This window comes from Jaculus jaculus, chromosome 1 (assembly GCF_020740685.1).
Source record: "Jaculus jaculus isolate mJacJac1 chromosome 1, mJacJac1.mat.Y.cur, whole genome shotgun sequence".
NCBI lineage: Eukaryota > Metazoa > Chordata > Mammalia > Rodentia > Dipodidae > Jaculus > Jaculus jaculus.
The window spans coordinates 274,681,165-274,704,826 of NC_059102.1; the positions used below are offsets into that span (position 1 = coordinate 274,681,165).

General features: G+C 40.9%; 1 protein-coding gene and 1 pseudogene across 1 annotated transcript in view; one reads left to right on the forward strand and one right to left on the reverse strand.

Moving 5' to 3' along the window:
* Phlpp2 (PH domain and leucine rich repeat protein phosphatase 2) overlaps positions 1–23,662 on the reverse strand; it is a 109,581-nt gene that overhangs the window by 57,486 nt on the left and 28,433 nt on the right. The window contains exons 3-4 of the mRNA XM_045151569.1: positions 20,432–20,565; positions 10,914–11,104 (exon numbers count right to left, since the gene is read on the reverse strand). Of these exons, the coding sequence (XP_045007504.1) occupies positions 10,914–11,104; positions 20,432–20,565 (325 nt within the window). The remainder of the gene's footprint in view (positions 1–10,913; positions 11,105–20,431; positions 20,566–23,662) is intronic.
* Positions 5,260–7,674, forward strand: LOC105944077 (annotated as a pseudogene).

Genomic DNA, 23,662 nt, shown 5'->3' on the forward strand with positions numbered 1-23,662 from the left:
CTTTCTTTTTCTTTTGAGACGAGATCTCACTATATAGCACATGCTGACCTTGAAATTCTGGGCTGAACTGACCAACTGATCCTCTTGCCTCAGCCTCCCAATTACCTAGGACTATAGGCAAGTGCCATCATTCCTGGCTTTCTCTGGAAATTTTTATGATTTGCTACAGAGTTTTATGCAATACTGTCTAAGTTTGCATTTATTTCAATGTGTACTATACTCAGTATACTTTTTATTTTATTTTACTGGGTTTTTCACATTAATCAGATCATTGAATTTATTATTATTTCAGCGCTTTTAAATATTTTTTTTAATTTTTAAATTTTTATTAACATTTTCCATGATTATAAAAAAAATCCCATGGTAATTCCCTCCCTCCCCACCCCCACACTTTCCCCTTTGAAATTCCATTCTCCATCATATTACCTCCCCATTACAATCATTGTACTTACATATATACAATATCAACCTATTAAGTATCCTCCTCCCTTCCTTTCTCTTCCCTTTATGTCTCCTTCTTAACTTACTGGCCTCTGCTACCAAGTATTTTTAAAACATTTTTTATTTAATGTTTTGTATTAGTTAGTTTTGTACTCATCGAATACAGTTAATTTGGTACCATTTTTTGGGTTTTCCAGCTAGGGTCTCACTCTAGCCCAGGCTGACCTGGAATTTACTCTGTAGTCTCAGGGTGGCCTCGAACTCACAGTGATCCTCCTACCTCTTGCCTCCCGAGTGCTGGGAATAAAGGCATGGGCCACCACACCCGGCTACTCAGTATACTTTTAATCTTAACATTGTTTACCTTCATGTCTAGAAAAACTTAACCACTATTTTTTTTCAGACATTGCCTCTCCCTTCCTTTCCACTCTCTTTTCCAGAAATTCTAATAAATATACACCAGAGCCTCTATTACAATCTCTTTTACCTTCATTGGTAAAGTTAATCAGGACATAACTACCTATGCCCAGCTACAATACAGTGGCTTAACAAATAATACAGGGGAACTTCCAGTTAAGATGGCAGCTTATGAACCACACCAAAGCAGCCTACGGGGGAAAAAAGCCAAAAGAAAAAAAAAAAAACAGCAAAATACACTCTTCTACTAAAAAATGAGCTATATAAGAAATTACCAACTTCAGCAGAAGAGTAGGAAAGATTCAGAGCATCTAGAGCCCACAGAAGCAGGCAGAAGCTGCTCCAGCAGTGGCAGCACCAGGTCCTCATGGCTCCAGCTGCCTGAGCTGCAGAAAAAGCCAGGTGAGGAGACTCTCCACTCACACCAGAGCTCCTTGCAAACTCAAGACATGAAGGGAGGACGGCAGGAAAGAACAGAGGAGTAGCTCATATGGAAGACAATTGCGAGGACCAGCAGGAAAATATAGCCACCATCCACAGCCTCCCCTCCCCCACAGCCAGCATAAGTGCCAGCAAGCACCAGAGACCTGGGAAGGAAGCTCACCTACACAGCACCCAACAGGCAATCACAGCAGCGACCCAGCCAGCCTACCTGAGCCCACAGAGCAACAAAAAGGGACCCAAGCAGGAGTGCAGCATAAGTGAAACCTAAATCATCCCAAAAGGTAACTAGGATTATACTAGGGAAGGGTCTCACATGGTCACAAGCTGACTTGGAAACCTCAAGAGACCAGAAATCTTAGCCTCCTAGTTGATAGATAGGATTAAGGGTGTGGGGCAATACACATCCTAAGGGACTGTGACTTTGAGGATTTGGCAGTCATAACACCTACTTTTGCATAAAGAGTCTGTGCTGTTTTTCACTTAATGTGTACATTGTTTAAAGTTTAGAATCTGTATTTTGTTCCATTCCGCCTCCTTGAATACTCTCATAACAGGCAAACCCAACATCTAGGGTCACTTTTGTAGTTACTCTGAGAGTCTTAAGAGTCACACCTAGCACCTTAAGGTCCTACCCTGAAGATATATAGCGGCTCAATTCGTAATAGCTAAAAGCTGGAATCAACCCAGATGTCCATCATTAGAAGAATGGATAACAAAGATGTGGTATATCTACACAATGGAATTCTATACAGCAGTAAGAAAAAATGACATAAACAAATTTGAGAAAAAATGGTTGAACCTGGAACAGATCATTCTCAGCGAACTTACCCAATCACAGAAAAAAAAATCGACACATAGTCTCACTCATCTGCAACACCTAATCTGAATCTGCCCAAGATGCCTTACATACCCAGCAAGCACCTCATGGACTAGACAATAAGATGGATGGGAGGGCGGGGAGGGGATCGAAGGGTGGAAAACAGTAATCTGGACCCAAACGGCAATGGTACCATAAAATTGTACTTCTTAAAGACAGACCAAATGGCTGAACCTTCACTAGACCCTTACAGGAAACACCTGAACCACAAGACACTGGAGAGGGTAGGATCAAGACTGACCTAAATCTCCTACATCTTCCCTCCCTCCCTCTCCCCCTCTCCCCTCTATCTCTCTCCTCTCTAACTCTTGTATATTAGTTATGTTTTTCCTCAATTTCTTAGTGGACACTGACCTGTAACCCCCACTTCCAGCTTGGGCCTACCATCCACAATGAGCTTTTGATCAGAGAAACCTACAAGGTTTCCCAAAACAATGACAGACTTCTGTCAGAGTACTTGATGACCCACCAAAGGCCAGTGGTAAGACTCTATTGCTAAAGACTCCATAAGCAGCTAACATGTAAAATGGAAGGACATGGCTGGAAGCCAGGAGAGAGTCAGTCCCCAGACAGTCAGCGTGTCTAGTGCCAGAAGGTGCTACATAGGCGACTGGGGGAAATGACCAAGATCTGTCCAAGCAACACATTATTTAACCTAATTAGCAACAAATAACTGGATGTGATGCCCACACAAGTGCAATAGTGGTACACAGCCATGGTGAGGAACCAATTGCTCTTGATTTGGCTAACTGATCCACTCAGTGGTACTAGACCCATAGCTGGAGCTGGGAAACAAGTCAGAACCATACCCAAACACAAGCCCACTCTACAATATCAAGCTACCATCAATCACGGGGTATAACAGGGCCTACACCTATCATACTGTCTATCAAAAAAGTAAGTATTATCTCAGTTTTCCGGGTGCTAACTTACTCTCCGTTGGAGAATCTGCTTCTCTTTTCCAGATAGATGCAGATCCTAAGAAGAGAGCTGCCCCAACATACCTCAAAAGGGGCCCAACTGAAACTAAGGACAACTGGCAAAATAAGCAAGGGTGATGTTTTCCTGTGAACTGGATACCAGCACAAAGGGGAAGGAGACCAACGCAGAGAAAACTCAACTCCTACTAAATCAGAGAGCCAGAGCCTCAGAGGCCCCCAACACCTCAGCACTGAAGCAGACCAAAAATGAACCCAACATGGCTCAGGGAAATTTTGCGGAAGAGGGGGCGGAAAGAATGTCAGAGTCACATGTTGGGTCATGATTTGCAGAGACATTTATCATACCAATAACTGGGGGCTAACTCCACAATGCACGACCCATTTTCATTAACAAGGAGGGTCTAATTGGAGGGAGTAGATCACAGATGAGCCTAAATAATGGTACCAAACTGCCTGTATTTACTGAAAAGAAAACTAATAAATTAAATTTAAAAAAAAAACCTTGAATATCTAAAATAATACTGAGCAACAAAAATAAGGCTGGTGGTATCACCATACCTGATTTTAACCTATACTACAGAGCCACAGTAACAAAAACAGCATGGTACTGACACAAAAGCAGATATGTAGATCAATGGAACAGAATAGAGGACTCAGATGTAAGTCCAGGTAGCTAAAGCCACCTGATCTTCAACAAAAATATTCATTGGAGAAATGACAGCCTCTTCAGCAAATGGTGCTAGGAAAATTGGATATATATCTGTAGAAGGATGAAAATAGATCCTTCTCTCTCTCCATGTACAAGAGTTAAGTCCAAATGGATGAAAGATCTTAACATCAGACCTGAAACTCTGAAACTGCTAGAGGAAAAAGTAGGGGAAACCCCAAAACAACAACAACAACAAACAACAAAAAAAAAAATGCCGGGTGTGGTGGTACATGCCTCTAATCCCAGCCCTCGGGAGGCAGAGGTAGGAGGATTGCCATGAGTTCAAGGCCACCTAAGACTCCTTAGTGAATTCCAGGTCAGCCTAGGATAGAGTGAAACCAAAAAAAAAAAAAAAAAAAGTAGGGGAAACCCTTCAACACATTGGTCTTGGCAAGGACTTTCTGAATATAACCCCATTTGCTCAGGTAATAAAACCACAGATTAATTGCTGGGACCTCATGAAATTACAAAGATTTTGTACAGCAAAAGACACTGTGAATAGAGCAAAGAGGCAACCTACAGAACAGGAGAAAATCTTTGCCAGCTATACATCTGATAGAGGATTAATATCTAGGATATACAAAGAACACAAAAAATTACATAATAAGAAATCAAACAACCCAATTAAAAGTAGACTATGGAACTAAATAGAGAGTTCTCAAAAGAAAAATCACAGATGGCATATAAACATCTAAAAAAATGTTTGACATCCCTAGTCATCAGGAAAATGGAGATTAAAACTATGTTGAGATTCCATCTCACTCCTGTCAGATTGGCTACCATCATGGAAACACATGAACATAACTGCTAGCAAAGATGCAGGAAAAGAGGAACCCTTCTACACTGTTGGTGGGAATGTAGTCGGGTACAACCATTGTGGAAATCAGTGTAGAGATTTCTGAGACAATTAAAGATAGATCTACCATATGACCCAGCTATAGTACTCTTAGGCATATATCCTAAGGACTCACCTCAGTACATTAGAGATACTTGCTCAACCATATTTATTGCTGCTCTATCCACAATAGCTAGGAAATGGAACCAGCCTAGATGTCCCTCAAATGATGAGTGGATAACGAAGATGTGGCACATTTATACAATGGAGTTCTACTCAGCAGTAAAGAAAAATGAAGTTATGAAATTTACAGGGAAATGGATGGACCTGGAAAGAATTATACCAAGTGAGGTAACCCAGGCCCAGAAAACCAAATGTCACATGTTCTCTCATATGTGGATCCTAGCTACAAATAACTGGACTTCTGTGTGAGAAGGAAGGAAGAAAACTCAGTAGCATAGGCCAGTACGCTAGAAAGGAGATATAAAGGGAATAGAAAGGGAGAGAGAGGGTATCTAATAGGATATATATATATGTAAGTGTGTGTGTGTGTGTGTGTGTGTGTGTGTGTGTGTGTGTGGAGAACAACAGATTAATGCAGGTAAAAAGGCCTAAATAAGGCCAGGGGAAGAGATCGAGTAAGGAAACGTGGAGGGAGGGCTAATCAAAATCTAAGAGGATATAAATTAAGTCATATGGAAAACTACTTTTTTGGACAATGGAACACACAGAAGCCATAGATTGTTACTAGAAAATTGTCAGTGCCAGGGATGATATACCTCCAGTGACTTGTTGGCCAGAGAGGTCCCTGATGCCTCCAAAACATTACAGGCCAATGCTGAGGCCCTTGGTTTTCCACCAGGAATAGATGGTAAGACCCTATTGCTGAAGACTCCACATACTTGGGCTACAAGGTCACTGAGAAACCCTGCTGGAACTGAGTTGAAATCCTCCTCCACGTCCACCCTCTGACAGAAAGCTGGAAAAAGCCATGCTGCCTGCAGTTCATTGGGAGAGAGAGAAATAAACAGTGAAGATACCCAACAGTGGATACTGCAAGACTTATATTTGGCCAGCCAGGCCAAATGAGCCAGTGGGTGCAATAGTGGTACATCTGTTATGGAGAAACCAACTGCCCTTCAACTTGACTGGAGACCTGCTCCCTGGGAGGGAATATATATCCTTGATACTGAAAACCTACAACAGGGTAGTCATGAGCCCTAGGGGTGTAATGCCTGCTGCTGTCTGGCTAAAAGTATATACTATGCTCATTAAACTGCCCAGTAAGCACTTTCTTAACATTAATACCCATATATTAACACTACTCTCACTTTTGGCTAGAGAACCTTCTCTTTTCAGATGGCAGTGACCTTGGGATGATTCAGAAGGCACCATGGTGTTGAGAAGAAGTGACAGAGGAGTGCTCAGCACTGAAATATCTCAATCACACCTTCCATGGCTCAGGATCCATTGCAGAAGAGGTGGCAAAAAGAATATGAGAGCCAAAGGAAGGGTAGGACTCCTTACGTGCTCCTCCAGACACAAAATGGCCTGCATATCCATGACCTCACAGTACCTGACACTACCTACACAAAACCATCATAATAGCAAAAAAAGACGACATCAAAACAAAAGAGAGACTGATTGAGAGGGGGAGGGGATATGATGAAGAGTGAAGTTTCAAAGGGGAAAGTGGGGGGAGGGAGGGAATTACCATGGGATATTGTTTACAATTATAGAAGTTGTCAATAAAATATTTTTAAAAAGGGAAACCAAATAAAAAAATAATAATACAGGGGTCAGGCATGGTGGCACATGCCTTTAAATCCAAGCACTTGGGAGGCAGAGGTAAGAAGATCACCATGAGTTCAAGGCTACCCTGAGACTATATAGTGAATTCCAGGTCAGCCTGGGCTAGAGCGAGACCCTACCTCAAATAACCAAATAAATAAATAAAATAATAGAGGGGTCATTCCAGGACTGGTGCAACAGCTCCATAATGCCATCAAGGACCTGGGCTCCTTCTACTTTCCAAACAGCTGAGGAACTGTGCTCCAAAAGGAGAGCAGAGCTGGAGAGATGTCTTAGTGGTTAAGGTGCTTGCCTGCAAAGTCAAAGGACCCAGGTTTGATTCACCAGTACCCACATAAACTCAGATTCACAAGGTGACACAGATGTCTAGAGTCCATTTGCAATGGCTAGAGGCCCTGGCATGCCCATTCTCTCTATATGCCTATTTCTTTCTTCCTCCCTCCCTCTCTCTCTTTCTCTCTCCCTCTCTCTCTCTATCTCTCTCTCTCTCTCTCCCCTCTCACAAATAAATAAATAAATAAATATTTATATAAATATTTAAAAATAAAGAGTAACACTGTCTTGGGAACCAAGAGAAGGTGAGCTTGGCTAAGCCTCATTTTCCTCAACTGTAGCACTGGGTGCAATAGGGCTTGCTCCAGAGGGTTATCATAATGGCCAAATCATATAATTCTTAACAAAGGGCTTGTCGTAGTGCCTGAGGACATGAACTATATGCTCAGAGCATGGCAGCTGGCCTGTCTTCCCTCTCTGGACACAGTCTGCATTTTTCTTTGAAACAAAAACTACATTCCAGCCCTTTTTGCCTCTGCTGTGGCAAGGGTGGGAGGAAAAGAAGCTGGTTCTGGAGTTCACCCTTGACTGCACCGCACTGTAGAAGATGGAATCGTGGGTTGTGCCAATTTCGAGCAGTTCCTCCGAGGGCAATCAAGGTGAACAGAAAGTCTGGGAACCTCAGTGGACAGGTTGTAACCTTCAAGAGGAGCAAGACAAAGATCACTGGAACTTCTGAGGTGCCTTTTTCCAAAAGTCATTTGAAATATCTCACCAAAAATCTTTGAAGAAAAATAACCTACATGATCAGTTATACATAGTTGCTAACAGCAAAGACAGTTACAAATTGCATTACTTTCAGATTAACCAGGATGAAGAGGAGGAAGATGAGGATTTAAGAACTGGTATGGAATATTTTGTATGAATTCGTGAATAAAACTTAGGAACCAAAACAAAAATATGCATTCAAGAGAAACAGGGTGAGGGAATACTTGCCTATGAGTAAGGACTTAAAAATGGGCTCACCTGCCTCAGGAAGTGGTTCTGTTGGGATGTCTGCCCCAGAAACACTTGGTAACATGGAAACACAATTTTGTGGGTAAGGAGAAAACTGTTATCCTGTGGATGGTGACCAGGGGCATGGTTTAGCACCCAACACTTTGCCAGATGGCCTAACAGCAAAGAATTCCCAGGCTCCAGATGTCAGTGGAACAGTGATAGAGAACCTGGGATGCATCCAGCTGCTTGGACGTGAAATGTCATTCATCTACTTAGGCAATCTTTGTACAACCCCGGGGTACCCAGAAAAAGCATCTTAGGGGAACCAAGAAGACTGTCAGCAAGCAAGACAGTGTGCACAATTAGCATGGGTGTGGGACACTTGGCCATATATTCATTGCATCTAAATATATTTTAGGGCTGGAGAGATGGCTTAGTGGTTAAGCGCTTGCCTGTGAAGCCTAAGGACCCCAGTTGGAGGCTCGATTCCCCAGGATCCACGTTAGCCAGATGCACAGGGGGAGTACACATCTGAAGTTCATTTGCAGTGACTGGAGGCCCTGGCACACCCATTCTCTCTCTCTCTCTTTCTCTCTCTCTCTCTCCCTCTCTCTCTCTCTCTCTCTCTCTCGGTTGCTCTCAAATAAATAAATAAAAATGAACAAAAAAATGAATGTATCTTAGTCACATGAAATTGGTGCATTATCAGCTTATGGAAGAGATATGCTCATATGCTCATGAGAGAAGTACATACCAATTAAACAGTCAACATGCTAAAAAAATAAATAAATAAAAATAAAAATAAAGAGTAACAAAGCTGGGCATAGTGGTGCACACCTTTAATCCCAGCACTAGGGAGGCAGAAGCAGGAGGATTGCTGTGAATTCAAGACCACCCTGAGATGACACGGTGAATTCCAGGTCAGCCTGGGCTACAGTGAGACCCTACCTTGAAGAACCTAAATAAATAAATAAATAATAAGGCACAAGGCCAAATTTCATGTCCACCCCATTTTATGGGGCGTTCCTTTAAAATATTTACATTTCAGGAATGAGGATATGGATAAAGCAGTTATTCTGCAAGTGTGAGGACCAGAGTTTGGGCTTCTAACACCTACATGTAAATGCTGGCTGGGCATGACAGCTTGCCTATAATCCTGGTGCTAGGAAGCAGAGATGGGATCTCTGTGACAAGATAACTGGCTAGACTAGCTGAATCATTAAGCTGCAGAGAGTATGGGAGCATTTTTGATGGTCAAAGTATTGCTAACCTTAATAAAATTATGTTCTAATAGTATGAAAAGAGAATGGACAAGAATTGCTTATTAATCAAATTTCTCTGATCTAAAAGTTATCCCACTTATTTTTAAATTTTAGTAACAATATTTATACTTCCAATATTCTGACTGAATCCTCCACAGCTCCAGAACTCTGTGTGTGTGTGTGTGTGTGTGTGTGTGTGTGTGAGAGAGAGAGAGAGAGAGGGGGGGGGGGGGGATGTGTGTATGGGGGGGTATGTGCATGCCATGCACATGTATGAAGAGACACTTTCAGATCAATCTTCACCTGTCCACCTTATGTGAGGCAGAGTTTCTCACTCTGGACTCTCACTCTGCTGTTCGCTGATGCACTTGCCACAAGCTTCCAAGAAATTCTCCTGTCTCTACTTCCCCTCATAGTCTGCCAGTATGCTGGGATTATCTTTTCCTTTTTGTTTTTCTTCCTTTTTTTGTTTTTCACATTCGGTCTCATCCTGAATACATTTATTTTCAAGTCTTTTCAGCATGTTCATTTACTTCTAATTCAATCCTAAATAAATGTACCTTCTAATTAGTCCTTCAGTATCTTCAGTAACAAAATTTCTTGGTGTTTTGGGGGACCTGATTTACAGGCTCTCTAAATGGAAGGATCCTCTTCTCTTTCTTGTTCTATCTCATGCTTACTTTCTACAAATCCCCAGTCTTGTCTTCTCAAGCAATACTTACTTATTTTTTTTTCACACTGTTCTTGTGACTCCAAAGTCAGAAGCAGGACTCACACTGGCAGTAGTAAATTATACATATTACATCACTATGCCCATGGGACTTGGTTCACTCAGTGGTCACAGGCCATATAGCTAGGTTTTCCCATGTGTTAAGGACCACAGCTAAACATAAGCCATGGTTCCACTCAGAGGTTAACAGCAGTTTTTGTTTTTGGCTTTTGAGAAGCAACCAATGCTACAGAAACACAGGCTTCAAGCAGTAAGCCTCACATAGAAATACTATCACAGCAGAAAACTTTTACTTCCAAATCCTTATAGGAGCCAAACAACTAGGCTATATAACCTTCCAGACCCAGAAAGCAGCTGGCCTATAGATTCAGAGCTACTAAGTATTTTGCATTTGTACTTTCCATTTCTTAAGTGCAATTATGTCTTTTCATATATTTGCCTTTTTAATACACACATCTATAGTGCTGTGTATCTGAACCAACTGCATTTTTTAAATATGACTTCCCAAGGTCATATTGTCTGTAAGTCCTCTGAAATTCATAATGGTTTTGCCACTCAAGCTTCAAAACAGAATAAAATTATGTCATCTCCTACAAATATTAACCTTTTTATGGTCATCTGTCATTTTGCTTGTCTAACTAGCAAATGAATTCTTTTCCAGGAAAGCTAATCCCTTAGGACAGATCAGAAATAGCATGCCTCCCTGGCTGCTGGGTTGAGGCTCATGATCACCCCAAATTCTGAATTTAATCTCTAGTGGGGGAAAAAGAAGAAACTTTAAAGATCTATTTTGGTTATGGATGTTGGCAGCTAGTTTTCTAGCTCCTAAAGGAAGCTTGCAGTGGCAGCATCCTGTCTATTCTTGGTGTTATCAGTAATAACATCTAGTGCCTAGCAGTGGAAGCAAAGGTTACTTCAACAGATATTTCTACAGCAGGATTTGGGGAGAAGGGGTGAATAACCCCCAAGCCTCTCAGAAAGTTTCTTAGATCTCCTTTAATGATGCTTATAATGGTTTCTTTGAAAAGATGAAAAAGCATCAAAACTTATACAGGATGTTTTCTTTCTTTCTGAATGCTGGGGATTGAACCGAGGGACTCACACATACTAGACAAGCACTCTCTCACTGAGCTACAGCTTAATGACCAAATTGTTCTTGTTTGTGACTCTTACCTTTCCCCCAACCAGAGGCAAAATGTGCATCTTTCCAGTTTGACAATCCTTTACTGAGGAAACAATAAGGCAGGTACCACAAAGAACAACAAGACGTTCGGCCCACTTATGCAGCTGGGTCTTTCCCTTGCGTACATTATAGATGCCAGACAGTAGGATTCGATCCAGATGATCCATCTGGCATGGTTTTTCTGAAAAGAAAACAGTACTTCAGAATCTATTGTTCAAATAGTATAATACTGGAAAAGAAAAATAATGTAGTATGTGCCAATATTCAGCAACCCTATTAATAGATACAAGAAATGAAGCAATATGGATTGTAAAATAAGAACTTGCTCCTAAAATAATACCCACTACTGTAATTTGTACATTGGCAATACTTGTGGATTTTGGCCTGTGGACCACGACCTTACCATACACAAACACACACCACATACACACACACACACACACACACACAGAGAGAGAGAGAGAGAGAGAGAGAGAGAGAGGGAGGGAGGGAGGGAGGGAGGGAAAGATAGAGAAAGGCAGAATGATGAAGGGCTAAGATCATGGACTTTGAATTCAGACACACTTGAGTCTAGATCCCAGTGTTGTCACTTTTTTGAACTACATAGGCTGACTGAACCTGGATTTCATCACCCTATCCTGGGTTAGGTTTGTTATTTCCCTACCTTAAAGGGTCTTCTTGTAAAAAAGATACCACATGTACTGCACTAAGCATAGTCTGGGTGCAAAGGAATCATAGAAAGGAATGACAGCAACTACTGTCATCAGCCTATGGCAGAAGGAAGAAGGTAAGAAACATAAGTAATCTGTAGCTCATATGTAATCCTCCATTTCTCTGGCACTCATGAAGAAAAAGCTCGTGGGTACTATTTCAATCAACTGTTCCTATCATGGAGGCAGAAGCTAGCAGGGGCACATACCAGCTTCTCTTTCTTTAACCAAGCTCCTTCCTATCAAAAGGGTTCATATGACTGAGATACAGTGGAAGAAACAGAGCAATGGACAGAAGAGATGCAAAGTTTTGGTAAAAGCACTGCTAGAAACAGACAAGCAATAAACACATAACTGAAGGGATCAGCAGGAAGATGAGATAGTACAAACAGTAAACAAACCTGGGAACTGGCTAGGCATGATGACACACATCTTTAAATCCCTGCACTCAGGAAGCAGAGGTAGGAGGATCACTGTGAGTTCAAGGCCACCTTGAGACTACATAGTGAATTCCAGGTCAGCCTGAGCTGGAGTGAGACCCTACCTCGAAATATAAAAAAATAAAAAAATAAAAAATAAAAAATAAATTGTTTTAAAGCTGGGAAATGTATGTTACTTTCCAGGAATTCCCACACCACTAATTATGTAACCTCAGGCATCACTGCTCAGTTAATCAGATGTTTCCTCACATGTACTATAAGGAAATGAGCTAGATACCACAAAGCCTCAAAATTTTATTACTCAATACAACTGGACGTCAAGGACTGAAGAAATGGCTCAGTGGTTAAGGTTCTTGCCTGCAAAGCCAAAGGACCTAGATGCAATTCCCCAGTACCCACACAAAGCCAGATGTACAAGGTGACATGCATCTAGGGTTCTTTTGCAGTGGCTAGAGGCCCTGTCATGCCCATTCTCTATCTACCTCTTTCTCTTTCTTTCAAGTAAATAAATAAATCGTTTTAAAAAAGAAAACTGTATGTTGACACCAGACTTACTGGGTGGCTATTTTACCTTCTATTATAAGCCAACCCTTTCATCTATATTCCAATTTCCACCTTCCTCTGGAAGTTCAGTTCTCTTGTATCTACATTACCTAAGTCCTAAATTCTACATTTCCTGCTACCTGCCTGACATCTCCAAATGGGTGTCACTACCACACTACACTCATGAACTCACACCAGATTAAATTATTTGTATAAGACCTACACATGACAGAGCCAGTCATTCTGGTATAAATAGATAGGAGAGGGGCTTAGAAGGCCACTTTTTTCCCTAATGAGCTCATGACAATTAAAGGAAGGAAGAAGGAGTTATTTTATTCCTCAACATAACCACGGAGAAGGAACACAGTGAGACTGAAGAGGATAAAGTAGTGTAATGTGGGGTACACATGATCAAAATGTAATATGTCAGTATATGTTACAAAACAACAAGTATATATAGAAGCCAGGGATGGTGGCACATGCCTTTAATCCCAGCACTCAGGAGGCAGAAGTAGGGGAATCACCATGAGTTCAAGGCCATCCTGAGCCTACATAGTTAATTCCAGGTCAGCCTGGACCACAGTGAGACCCTACCTCAAAAAAAAAAAAAAAAGTATATATAAATAATTAAACATGCCTAAATCAAGTCATTACCATCCTCACAAACAAGCTCCTTTTCCCAGTTGAGCTCTGTCACTGAAATGACCAGGTTCAAATCACAGAATACACTTCAATTCTCTGGCTCTCTTCCTCAGCTCACCTTTTCAACCATTAACTGTGCTTATACCTTTGAAAAGTCTCTCACAGGAGTGAATTCACCAGTGAAAATGAACAACAGTGAACACTGCAAGCCTTAAATTTGGCCAGTCAGGACAAATGAGCCAATAGGTACAATAGTGGCATGTCTGTTATGGAAAACAAACCACTCTCTACTTGAACTGGAGTCCAGTCCATGGCAGGGAATACATACTGGTACTGAAAACCTATGATGGGGAAGTCATAAGCCCTAGAGGTGTAACACCTACATATACATATATTATGCTCACCAAACTGCCTGGTAAGCACTTTTCTTAATGTTCATAACCACACAGTAATCCTACTCTCACTTTTGGTAAGAAAAGCTTCTCTTTTCAGACTAGATGACTCAGAAGGCATCATGGTGCTGGGAAGAAGTGACAGAGGAGTGCTCAGCATGGAAACATCTCTATCACAACTTCCACGACTCAGGGTCCATTGTGGGAAGAGGTGGCAGAAAGAATATAAGAGCCAAAGGAAGGGTAGAACTCCTTACAGTGTGCTCTTCTAGACACAAAATGGCCTGGATACCCATGACCTCACAGTGCCTGGCACTACCTACACGAAACCATCATAATAAGAGGAAAACATGATGACTTCAAAATAAGAGGCTGTTTGAGAGGTGGAGGGGTATATGGTGAGTGGAGTTGCAAAGGGAAAAGAGGGGTAGGGAATTACCATGGTTTATTGTCTATAACTATGGAAACTGTCAATAAAAATAACAACTAAAAAAGGGAAAAAAGAGAGACTGATTGAGACGAGGAGGAGATATGATGGAGTAGAGTTGCAAGGGGGTCAGGAATTACCATGGCTTATTGTCTATAATTACAGAAGTTGTCAATATAAAATAAATAAAATTAGTGGGGCGTGGTAGTGCACACCTTTAATCCCAGCACTTGGGAGGCAGAGGTAGGAGGACCTCCATGAGTTTGAGGCCACCCTGAGACTACAGTGAATTCCAGGTGAGCCTGAGCTAGAGTGAGACCCTACCTCAAAAAACCAAAAAATAATTAATTAATTAATTGATTAAATTTAAAAAAGAAGTCTCTCATAGGAAAGATTCTTTCCCTTTCTCTAATTCCAATCCCTTTCTCTAACTCCAATCCCTTTTAATGCATACCTAAATTATCCTCACTAGTAGCATATTCATCTTTCTCTGTCTCATTGGGGTTCCATCACCTTCTGTTGCCAAATAAAGGCTAAAAATTTATAGTTCACTCACAGTTCAAAGCTATCTGGATTCAAATTATCTATATTTCTCTGAATATGCAATGAAATGAAGTAGTTATATCCCTATATATACTGTATTTGGAAAATATAAGTCTTGGGCTGGGGAGATAGCTTAACAGTTAAGGTGAAGGGCCTAGGTTCGATTTCCCAGGACCTATGTAAGCCAGATTCACAAGGTGTTGCATGTGTTTGGAGTTCGTTTGTAGTCGCTGGAGGCCCTGGCTTACCCATTCTCTATCTGTCTCTTTCTCTATCTCAAATGAATAAAAATATAAATATAAAAATAAAAAATGTAAGAGTCATGATTAAAATATATGATGCATATGCTGAGGTAGAGATTAAATGTGACTGAATAAATTTTAAACTTACAAACAAAAAATAATGAACAAAACTCAGCACTGAAATATCTTCAAAGCTCAGGGTCCATGTGGAAGAGGTGGCAGAAAGAATGTAAGAGCCAAAGGAAGGATAAGACTCCCTACAATGTGCTCATCCAGACACAAAATGTCCTGGATATCCATGATCTTGCAGTACCTGGCACTACCTACACAATACCATCATAATAGGAGGAAAACATGATGACATCAAAATAAGAGAGAGACTGATTGAGCGGGGGAAGGGGTATGATGGAGAGTGAAGTTTCAAAGGGGAAAGTAGGAGGAGGAAAGGAATTACCATGGGTTATTGTCCATAATTATGGAAGTTGTCAATAAAAAAATTTTTTTTAACTCAAAGGCTAGGAAAAATAAAGTCATAAATGTAACTTTGAAAGGATGTATATATTCAGAAAATATATAGAATCCTTTATATCAACTTGAAAAAAAGAAACAAATATGCACAAAATATCATTTGGCAATTAATTTAAAGGAGAAGAAGCCTTGAGGAGCCAATAAAAATATGGAACAATTCTCAGCCACACCAAATAATCAGGGAAATAAAAATGAAAACAACTGGTGCTGGAGAGATGGTTTAGTAATTAAAGGCACTTGCTGGCAAAGCCAAATGACCCAGGTTCAATTCCCTAGTACCCACGTAAAACCAGATGCACAGGGTGGCACATGCACTTGGAGTTTGTTTGCAGGGGCTAGGGGCCCTGACACACCCATTCTCTTTCTCTCCATCTGAATCTCCCCCTCAAATAAATAATTTTTTTTTAGAGAGAAGGAGGAAGGGAGAGAGAAAACTGGCACACCAGGGCCTCAGCCACTGCAATTAAACTACAGACACTTGTGCCTCATAGTTAGCATGTGCAACCTTGTGCTTACCTCACCTTTGTGCATCTGGCTTACATGGGATATGAAGAGACAAACATGGGACCTTAGGCTTAGCAGGCAAACATCTTAATCACTAAGCAAAAACAAAATAAAAACAAGTGATTAGGGATGTAGCTCAATTGGTATACTGCTTACCTAGATAGCATGCACTGGGTTCAACCCCCAGCACCATGTAAACATAGCTACATAGCAAATTTCAATACAGGCTGACCTATATCACACAGACCCAGTCTTTAAAATAGAAAAATTGGGGCTAAAGAGATGGCTCAGCAGTTAAAGGCACTTGCTTCCAAAACCTGACAAAAAGGTTAAATTTCCAAGTACCCACATGAAGTTGGGGTACACAAAATGGCTTATGCAACTGGAGTTTGTTTACAGCAGGAGGAGGCCCTGGCATGTCCATACTCACTCTCTCTCAAATAAATAAATAAATAAAATATTTTAAAAACAAAAAGAAAATCTTTACAATATATACGAAACTGACAGTAGGGATTATTGATGAAGCAGTTAATGGGCCTGGGAGGTGATTATAAGAAATTAAAACACTACAAATAGTGGTATGTTTTTATTTTAATATCTAACTAAAATAATGTTTGGTCCATTTTGTTTGTTTGTTTTTTTGTTTGTTTTTGAGGTAGTGTCTCACTCTAACTCAGACTGACCTGAATTTGCTATGTAGTTTCAAGGTGGCCTCAAACTCATGGCGATCCTCCTTCCTCTGCCTCCAACTGGTAGGATTAAAAGCATACGCCATCACACCCGGCTTTAAAAAATGTTTTAAAAGGAAAAATATATGAATACAAAAATTACAAATACACAATATGCATGTAAGTAAGACTGAGACTGATTGATGCATTCATGACCCCACAATGAATACCAATAACCCCACAGAGGCAGGCTCTCAGTGGAATGGAGGTGGGGGAGAAGGAACACTAGAGTATAACCCAATGGGAATATGACCAATATGCTTATGTTCATATAATAAAGTTCTCAATTAAAAGGCTTATACCTGAAAACTTCACCAAAACAAAATATATAATCCTATAAAATATATAACAAAATATATAGTCCTATAAAAGTAATTTATTCATGTGATAGACGTTTTCCTTATAATAGTACATACTAACAAAGAAGTTTTATATATGCAAATTAACATGAACCTTATTTTTTGTAGCTTGGGGGAAAAGACTGATTTTAAACAATAATACTTGATGTTGGAGGAGATGTAGATTGAGTGTCCTCAAATTCTACTAAACAAGCCAGGCATAGTGGTACATGCCTTTAATCTCAGAACTTGGTAGGCAGAGGTAGGAGGATCACTGTGAGTTCAAGGCCACCCTGAGACTACATAGTTAATTCCAGATCAGCCTAAGCTAGAGCAAGACTCTGCCCCAAAATATCAAAAAAAAAAAAAAAAAACACGTTCTACTAAACAAAGTACTGATATAACCTATGTTGTAGTTAGGTTCACATTGCTAGCAGAAATCACCTGACCAAGAGCAGCTTGTGGGGAAAAGAGCTTATTTTGGCTTATAGACTCAAGGGGAAGCTCCATAGTGGCAGGGGAAAGCAATGGCATCAGCAGAGGATGGACATCACCTCCTCACCAACATCGGGTAGACAACAGCAACAGGAGAGTGTGCCAAACACTGGCAAGAGGAAGCTAGCTCTAACATTCATAAGTCCACCCCCAAGAATACACTGCCTCTAGGAGAAGTTAATTCCCAAATCTCCATCAGCTGGGAACCTAACATTCAGAACGCCTAAGTTTATGGGGGACACCTGAATCAAACCACCACAACCTATCTGTATAATTAAGGAATATATTATCAAAACTTACAATGTATGCATGTAAAGACTCAAAAATTCTACTTTTAAGACTAATATCCTTCTCCCTATCCTAGGTTAGACCCCTCCTACTCTGATAATAATCATTTATTTGCTTTTTATATTTTTACCACTAATGTATACATTCTATAAAAATTACAGTAGGTTCAAGTATGACTTTTAAATTCTGTCCAGGTGAGCATTCTGGGTAGCCTGAAGTCAACACTGCTGCTCAGAAGCTCTACCACTTTCAACACTCAACTCAAATGCTATTCAGAGTGTCGTCACCCTAGCTCTCATAAAAGGAAAGGAGCAGTGAAACATCATAACAAGGTGTTTGAGTGGCACTCATGAATTCCACTCCACACAAGAAGAAAAAAATGGTCACATGTGCACACCTACCTTGAGACAGGCTAGATGAAATGGAGCCATATACTCATATGCCAACTACAACTCTGTTACTAACGCTATGGACAGACAGACCAATGTACTGCCACCAGCTCTAAGTAGTACAGCTGAGATTTACATGTTTTTGAACTGCTGAATTTTTTTTTAATTTTGCTTTATTTAGTTAGTAAGTTATGAGAGAGAGAGAAGGAAGGGAGGGAGGGAGGGAGGGAGGGAGGGAGGGAGGGAGGGAGGGAGGGAGGGGAAAGAGAGAGAAAGAGGGGGCACACCAAGACATCTTGCCACTACAGATGCATGTACCACTTTGTACATCTGGTTATTACAGTCATACTGGGGAATTTCAAGCAAGAACCTGGGACCTTTGAGCCATCTTCCCACAGGATTCTACTGAATTTTATTAAAAACTTTGTTACTGAACATGAAAAAAATGCCTATTTCAACTAACAATGAGAATGTAATTGTGATATACAGTTATTTATTGCTTGTATATGTAACGTGGGGGAAAGGTGGCTGGCTGTGTGTGGTACATGCACACCTATATGCCCATGTGGCACCTCATGCACTCGCCTGGCTAGAGTAGAATGTCAGGTGGCTATCTGATTCAATCTCTCTTCTTCCAGTTCTTTTTTTTTTTTTTAATTTTTTTTGTTCATTTTTTATTTATTTATTTGAGAGTGACAGACACAGGGAGAAAGACAGATAGAGGGAGAGAGAGAGGATGGGCGTGCCAGGGCTTCCAGCCACTGCAAACGAACTCCAGATGCGTGCACCCCCTTATGCATCTAGCTAACATGGGACCTGGGGAACCAAGCCTCGAACTGGGGTCCTTAGGCTTCACAGGCAAGCACTTAACCGCTAAGCCATCTCTCCAGCCCCAGTTCTTTTTTTATAAAGTATATTTTTAATATTTTATTTATTTATTTGAGAGAGAGGCAGATAGAGAGAGAATGGACAAATCAGGGCCTCTAGCCACTGCAAACAAACTTCAGATATATGCACCACCTTGTGCATCTGGCTTTACATGGGTACTGGGAATTGAACTTGGGCCCTTTGGCTTTGTAACCAAGAGCCTTAACCACTAAGCCATCTCTCCAACCATTCTTCCCGTTCTTATTTGAGACAGAGTCTCTTACTAATCCTGGAGCTTGCCAGTTTTTTGTGAGCTCCAAGAATTCTCTAGGACTACAGTGTGAATTCCAGGTCAGCCTGGGCTTGAGTGAAACCCTACTTCAAAAAACAAAAATAAAAAGAGAGAGGGGGATGAACAAAGGGAACTAACAGGAGAGGACAGAGGTGTATAGGGGAATATGTTCAAAATATGTACCTATATGAAAACATCCTTATGAAATGGTACTGTGTACAATGAACATACACAATGAAAAATTCTTTTAAAAGTTCATAGGCTTCAACAAGAACTTGAAAAAATGATACTATAGCATGTCTAATCAAGATTCTTACAAAGATATAAAAATAACTGTAGTAAGTTAGAAAAGAACAAGAATAAAAATAAAAAGGAGCCGGGCATGGTGGCACATGCCTTTAATCCCAGCACTCGGGAGGCAGAGATAGGAGGATCGCCGTGAGTTCGAGGCCACTCTGAGACTCCATAGTGAATTCCAGGTCAGCCTGGGCTAGAGTGAGATCCTACCTCATAAAACCAAAAAAATAAATAAATAAAAAGGAAAGATACTTTTGCTAGTGCTTAGAATCTTCACTCATTCCCTGATGTTTTGTTTTTATTGTAGCCTGTTTTTAGCTATATTTGTTATCTGGTGTAAAAATACCTTTTGATAAAATTTGTCAGAGAACTGAGAATAAGTGAATGTTGAGTGTTCAGCATAAATAAGATATCTGTATCATCCTCTCCAAGGCTCAGGGAACAACATGGAAGAGGGAGCAGAAAGAACGTAAGAGCTGGGTGATGGGGAACAGTGATGTGAAGCTCTGTCATCATAATTGACATGGCTATTACTCATAAACTCACAGCTGCAGTTACCTGCACAAGATACAGCCAGTCAACATTCCTCCACGGATGGAGGTCAGCCCATGAGGTTTCATCCCACCCTGAAGAGTAATGGCAGCTAACAGGTACTGGGGGAGGGGAGTCATTCTTTTTAGTGATATAGCTATTGGTAAGTGGTAGAAAGAAGAAGGGCAAAGAGTAGAAGGAGGATAAGAGACAGTAGTGGGAGAATACATGATCAAAGTACAATATACATGTGTGAAATTATCAAAATATCAGAAATAGCTTTTGATTTTTAATCAGCTGATAAATTCTTACCACCATAAAATCGAATCATACAGCTGAGGTCTGGATTTGTAGCCTCCTCCTGGATGCGCACAGGATCATCAAATCCCAGTCTGGATAAGTAATCATAAACAATCTGAAGAGGTCGCTCAGTAGGTTCCAGTCTCCTGCTTACACAATTCAAAAGATAAACACGTGGTAAGTAATAATAATGCCTCATTTATTTTTTTTAATCTCTTGTTTTTTTTTATTTCTAGATCAAGCAAGATTAATTTTTAATACCATGTAATACTAGACCAAATAAGTGATTTTCGGGATCTTAGAACTCCTTTATATTCTTTGAGGACACCAAAAATTTCTGTATACATGGGTTACAATCATCAACTTTTACTAAATTAGAAATTAAAATCACGAATTCCAAACATTAGCCAGGCATGATAACTCCCATCTGTAATCTTAACACTCAGAAAGTTAAGGCAAATAGATCACCATGAGTTCAAGGCCAGTGTGATCTACATATAAAGTTTAGGACAGCCTTGGCTACGAAGTGAGACCCTATCTCAAAAAAAAAAAAAAAAAACGAAAGAAAGAAAAAGGAAGGAAGGAGGGAGGAGAAGAAGGGAAAGAAGGAAGTAGGAGGGCAAAATGGCAGGGAGGGTACAAGGGTAGGAGGTGGAAGGGAGGAAGAAAGACAGATCATTCATTTTAAAATACCAATAATAGGGCTAGAGAGATGGCTTAGCAGTTAAGGTGTTTGCCTGCAAAGCCTAAGAACTCATGCACAAAATCTCCAGGTCCCACATAGCTAGACACATAGTGTTGCAAGCATGCAATGTTATAACGAGCCACACGCATTCACAGTAGGCTGAAGGTCCTGGTGTACCCATTCTCTTTCTCTCTGCCTTGCTCTTTCTCTCTCAAATATAAAAATAATATTAATTTTTAAAAACAGCAATAATTTATTCACTATTGGGTTTTCAAGGTAGGATCTTGCTTTAGCTCAGGCTGACCTGGAGTTCATTATATAGTCTCAGGGTGGCCTCGAGCTTACAGCAATCCTTCTACCTCGACCTCCCAAGTGCTGGGATTAAACATGTGCACCACCATGCCCAGCCCTACTTTTTTAAATGTTTCCAAAAATAAATTTTAGCAGGGTGAGGTGGCGCACGCCTTTAATCCCAGCATTCTGGAGGAAGAGGTAGGAGTATCGTCATGAGTTCAAGGCCACCCTGAGACTACATAGTAAATTCCAGGTCAGCCTGAGCTAGAGTGAGACCCTACCTTGAAAAAATCAAAATAAATAAATAGATAAATTTAGTGAGAAGAACGGTGTTTTTCTACATTTTTGTGAATTTTTGCAGGTTTTTTTTATGTATGTGTATAGATGATGTGTGTTATATGGGCGCACATGTGGAGGTCTGAGGACAATGGGGTGTTGATCCTCTCTTTCCACTTTGTTTGAGAGTATTTCTCCTGGTGTGTTGGCCCTGAGAAGGCCAACCTAGCTGGACCAAGAGCTTCAAGACTGTCCTGGCTTAACCTCCAATTATAGGAGGCAAAGCGTGATTACAGCCTCCTGCACCATTTTGCATGGTTTGCAAGCTTGAAATGCAAACAGTCTTTAGCCACTGACCCATTTCCCTAGCCCCCTTTTTCAGGTTTTTTTTGAGACATGGTCTATGTATCATAAAACTCCCTATATAACTCAGTAGGGGCTTGAATTCCTGATCCTCCTACACTTCTCAAGTGCCAGGATTACAGACATGCACTCTCACACCAGCCATTTTTGTAAACTTAAATAGCTGGTTTGATGGAACACAACTGTATTCCCAAATCTGCTTCTCTCTTCAATCTGTTAGAGAGCATATCATGCAGTCTCTGGAAAGATCCACTGCATACTAACCAGAGACTGCAAATGAAAAAGAAAAATATCAGCATCTTATGTAAGAGTTTTGACCTCACATACCTCTTTAAAAAAAATCTCAAGACCTAGTAGGGCATACCTAAAATCCTGGCAGTAGGGAGGCTGAGGAAAGAGGATGAAGAGTTTGAGGTCAGCCTAAGCTATATAGTAAGGCCCTGATTCAAAAACTTGGGGAGGCAATGTGAATTCATGTTATTTAACATAGTACTCAAGAAAAACAACTATTGACATCTTTATCAGAAGCAGCTGCAATTGTGTACAAGACACTTTCCAGACTGAGCCTGTTGATGTCCCCCCATAGAAAGAGGGGTGAGAAAGGGTCATGAGACCCTCAACTGAGATCTCAGCAACCTTCTGTGCCAGCTCTATGCAATGATGCATGGGGTCTCCTAACCTTAGGGAGGAACAGGGTATAATAGAGGGTGGCAGATAAAGGGACACAAGCTCCACCTATCCAGCTATGAGGAGGTTGTAATCCATGTTGGAATGAGACCTTTCAAATGTGACTGCTTTGGGATTTCCATGCATTTGTATATAACCCTTTGCCCATGCTCTGTAAGAAAGTCCAATAAACTCTGGCTCATCAAGGTAAACTCTGGTGGTACAGGCCTTTAGTTTGTCAGGGGTGCCCTCCTTGCCTGAGGGAGTAAGTGCTCACTGGCTTCTTCCCAGGTATGAGATCACACATTAGAACCTCTGATCTGAACTTAAAGGCAATAAAAATTGCAAGACACACTTTGGGTTGGAGAATCTGTTCTACTTTACAGATAGAGGAGAATATGGGGGAGAACAAGGCTATATCAAGAAGAGAAAGCCAACTGTCTACCGGAAGATGGGTCACCTCCACCTCATTTGCTGAAGCCTAGAAATCATTACAAGGGAAGAGATGACCTAAGTACTGTGCGCGTTCTCCCTCCCTTCCTCCCTCCCTCCCTCCCTCTCCCTCTCCCTCTCTCTCTCTCTCTCTCTCTCAACTAGCCTGAAAACCAGTTCCAGGGACATGGGAATAGACACTGTAGTCAGTCAAACCTCATCACAACAGAGACCCAGAGTCTATAACGAAAGTAACACTATATCAGATCTCTAGCTTGCCCACCAAGGCTCAGGGAGCATCGCAGAAGAGGGAGTACAAAGATTTTAAGAGCCTCGGGGTTGAGTGGGACTAGCCCAACACACCCTGCAGAGACTGATTGAGGCCTGTTGGTCCTCACAATGAATACCAATAACCCCACCGAAGACCCATGGCAAAACTGGGGCAGGGGAGAAGGGGCCTAAGTGTGTAACCATTTTATTTTCTAAAAATCAATAAATTAAAAAATGTGAGACACAGAAAGTTAGAC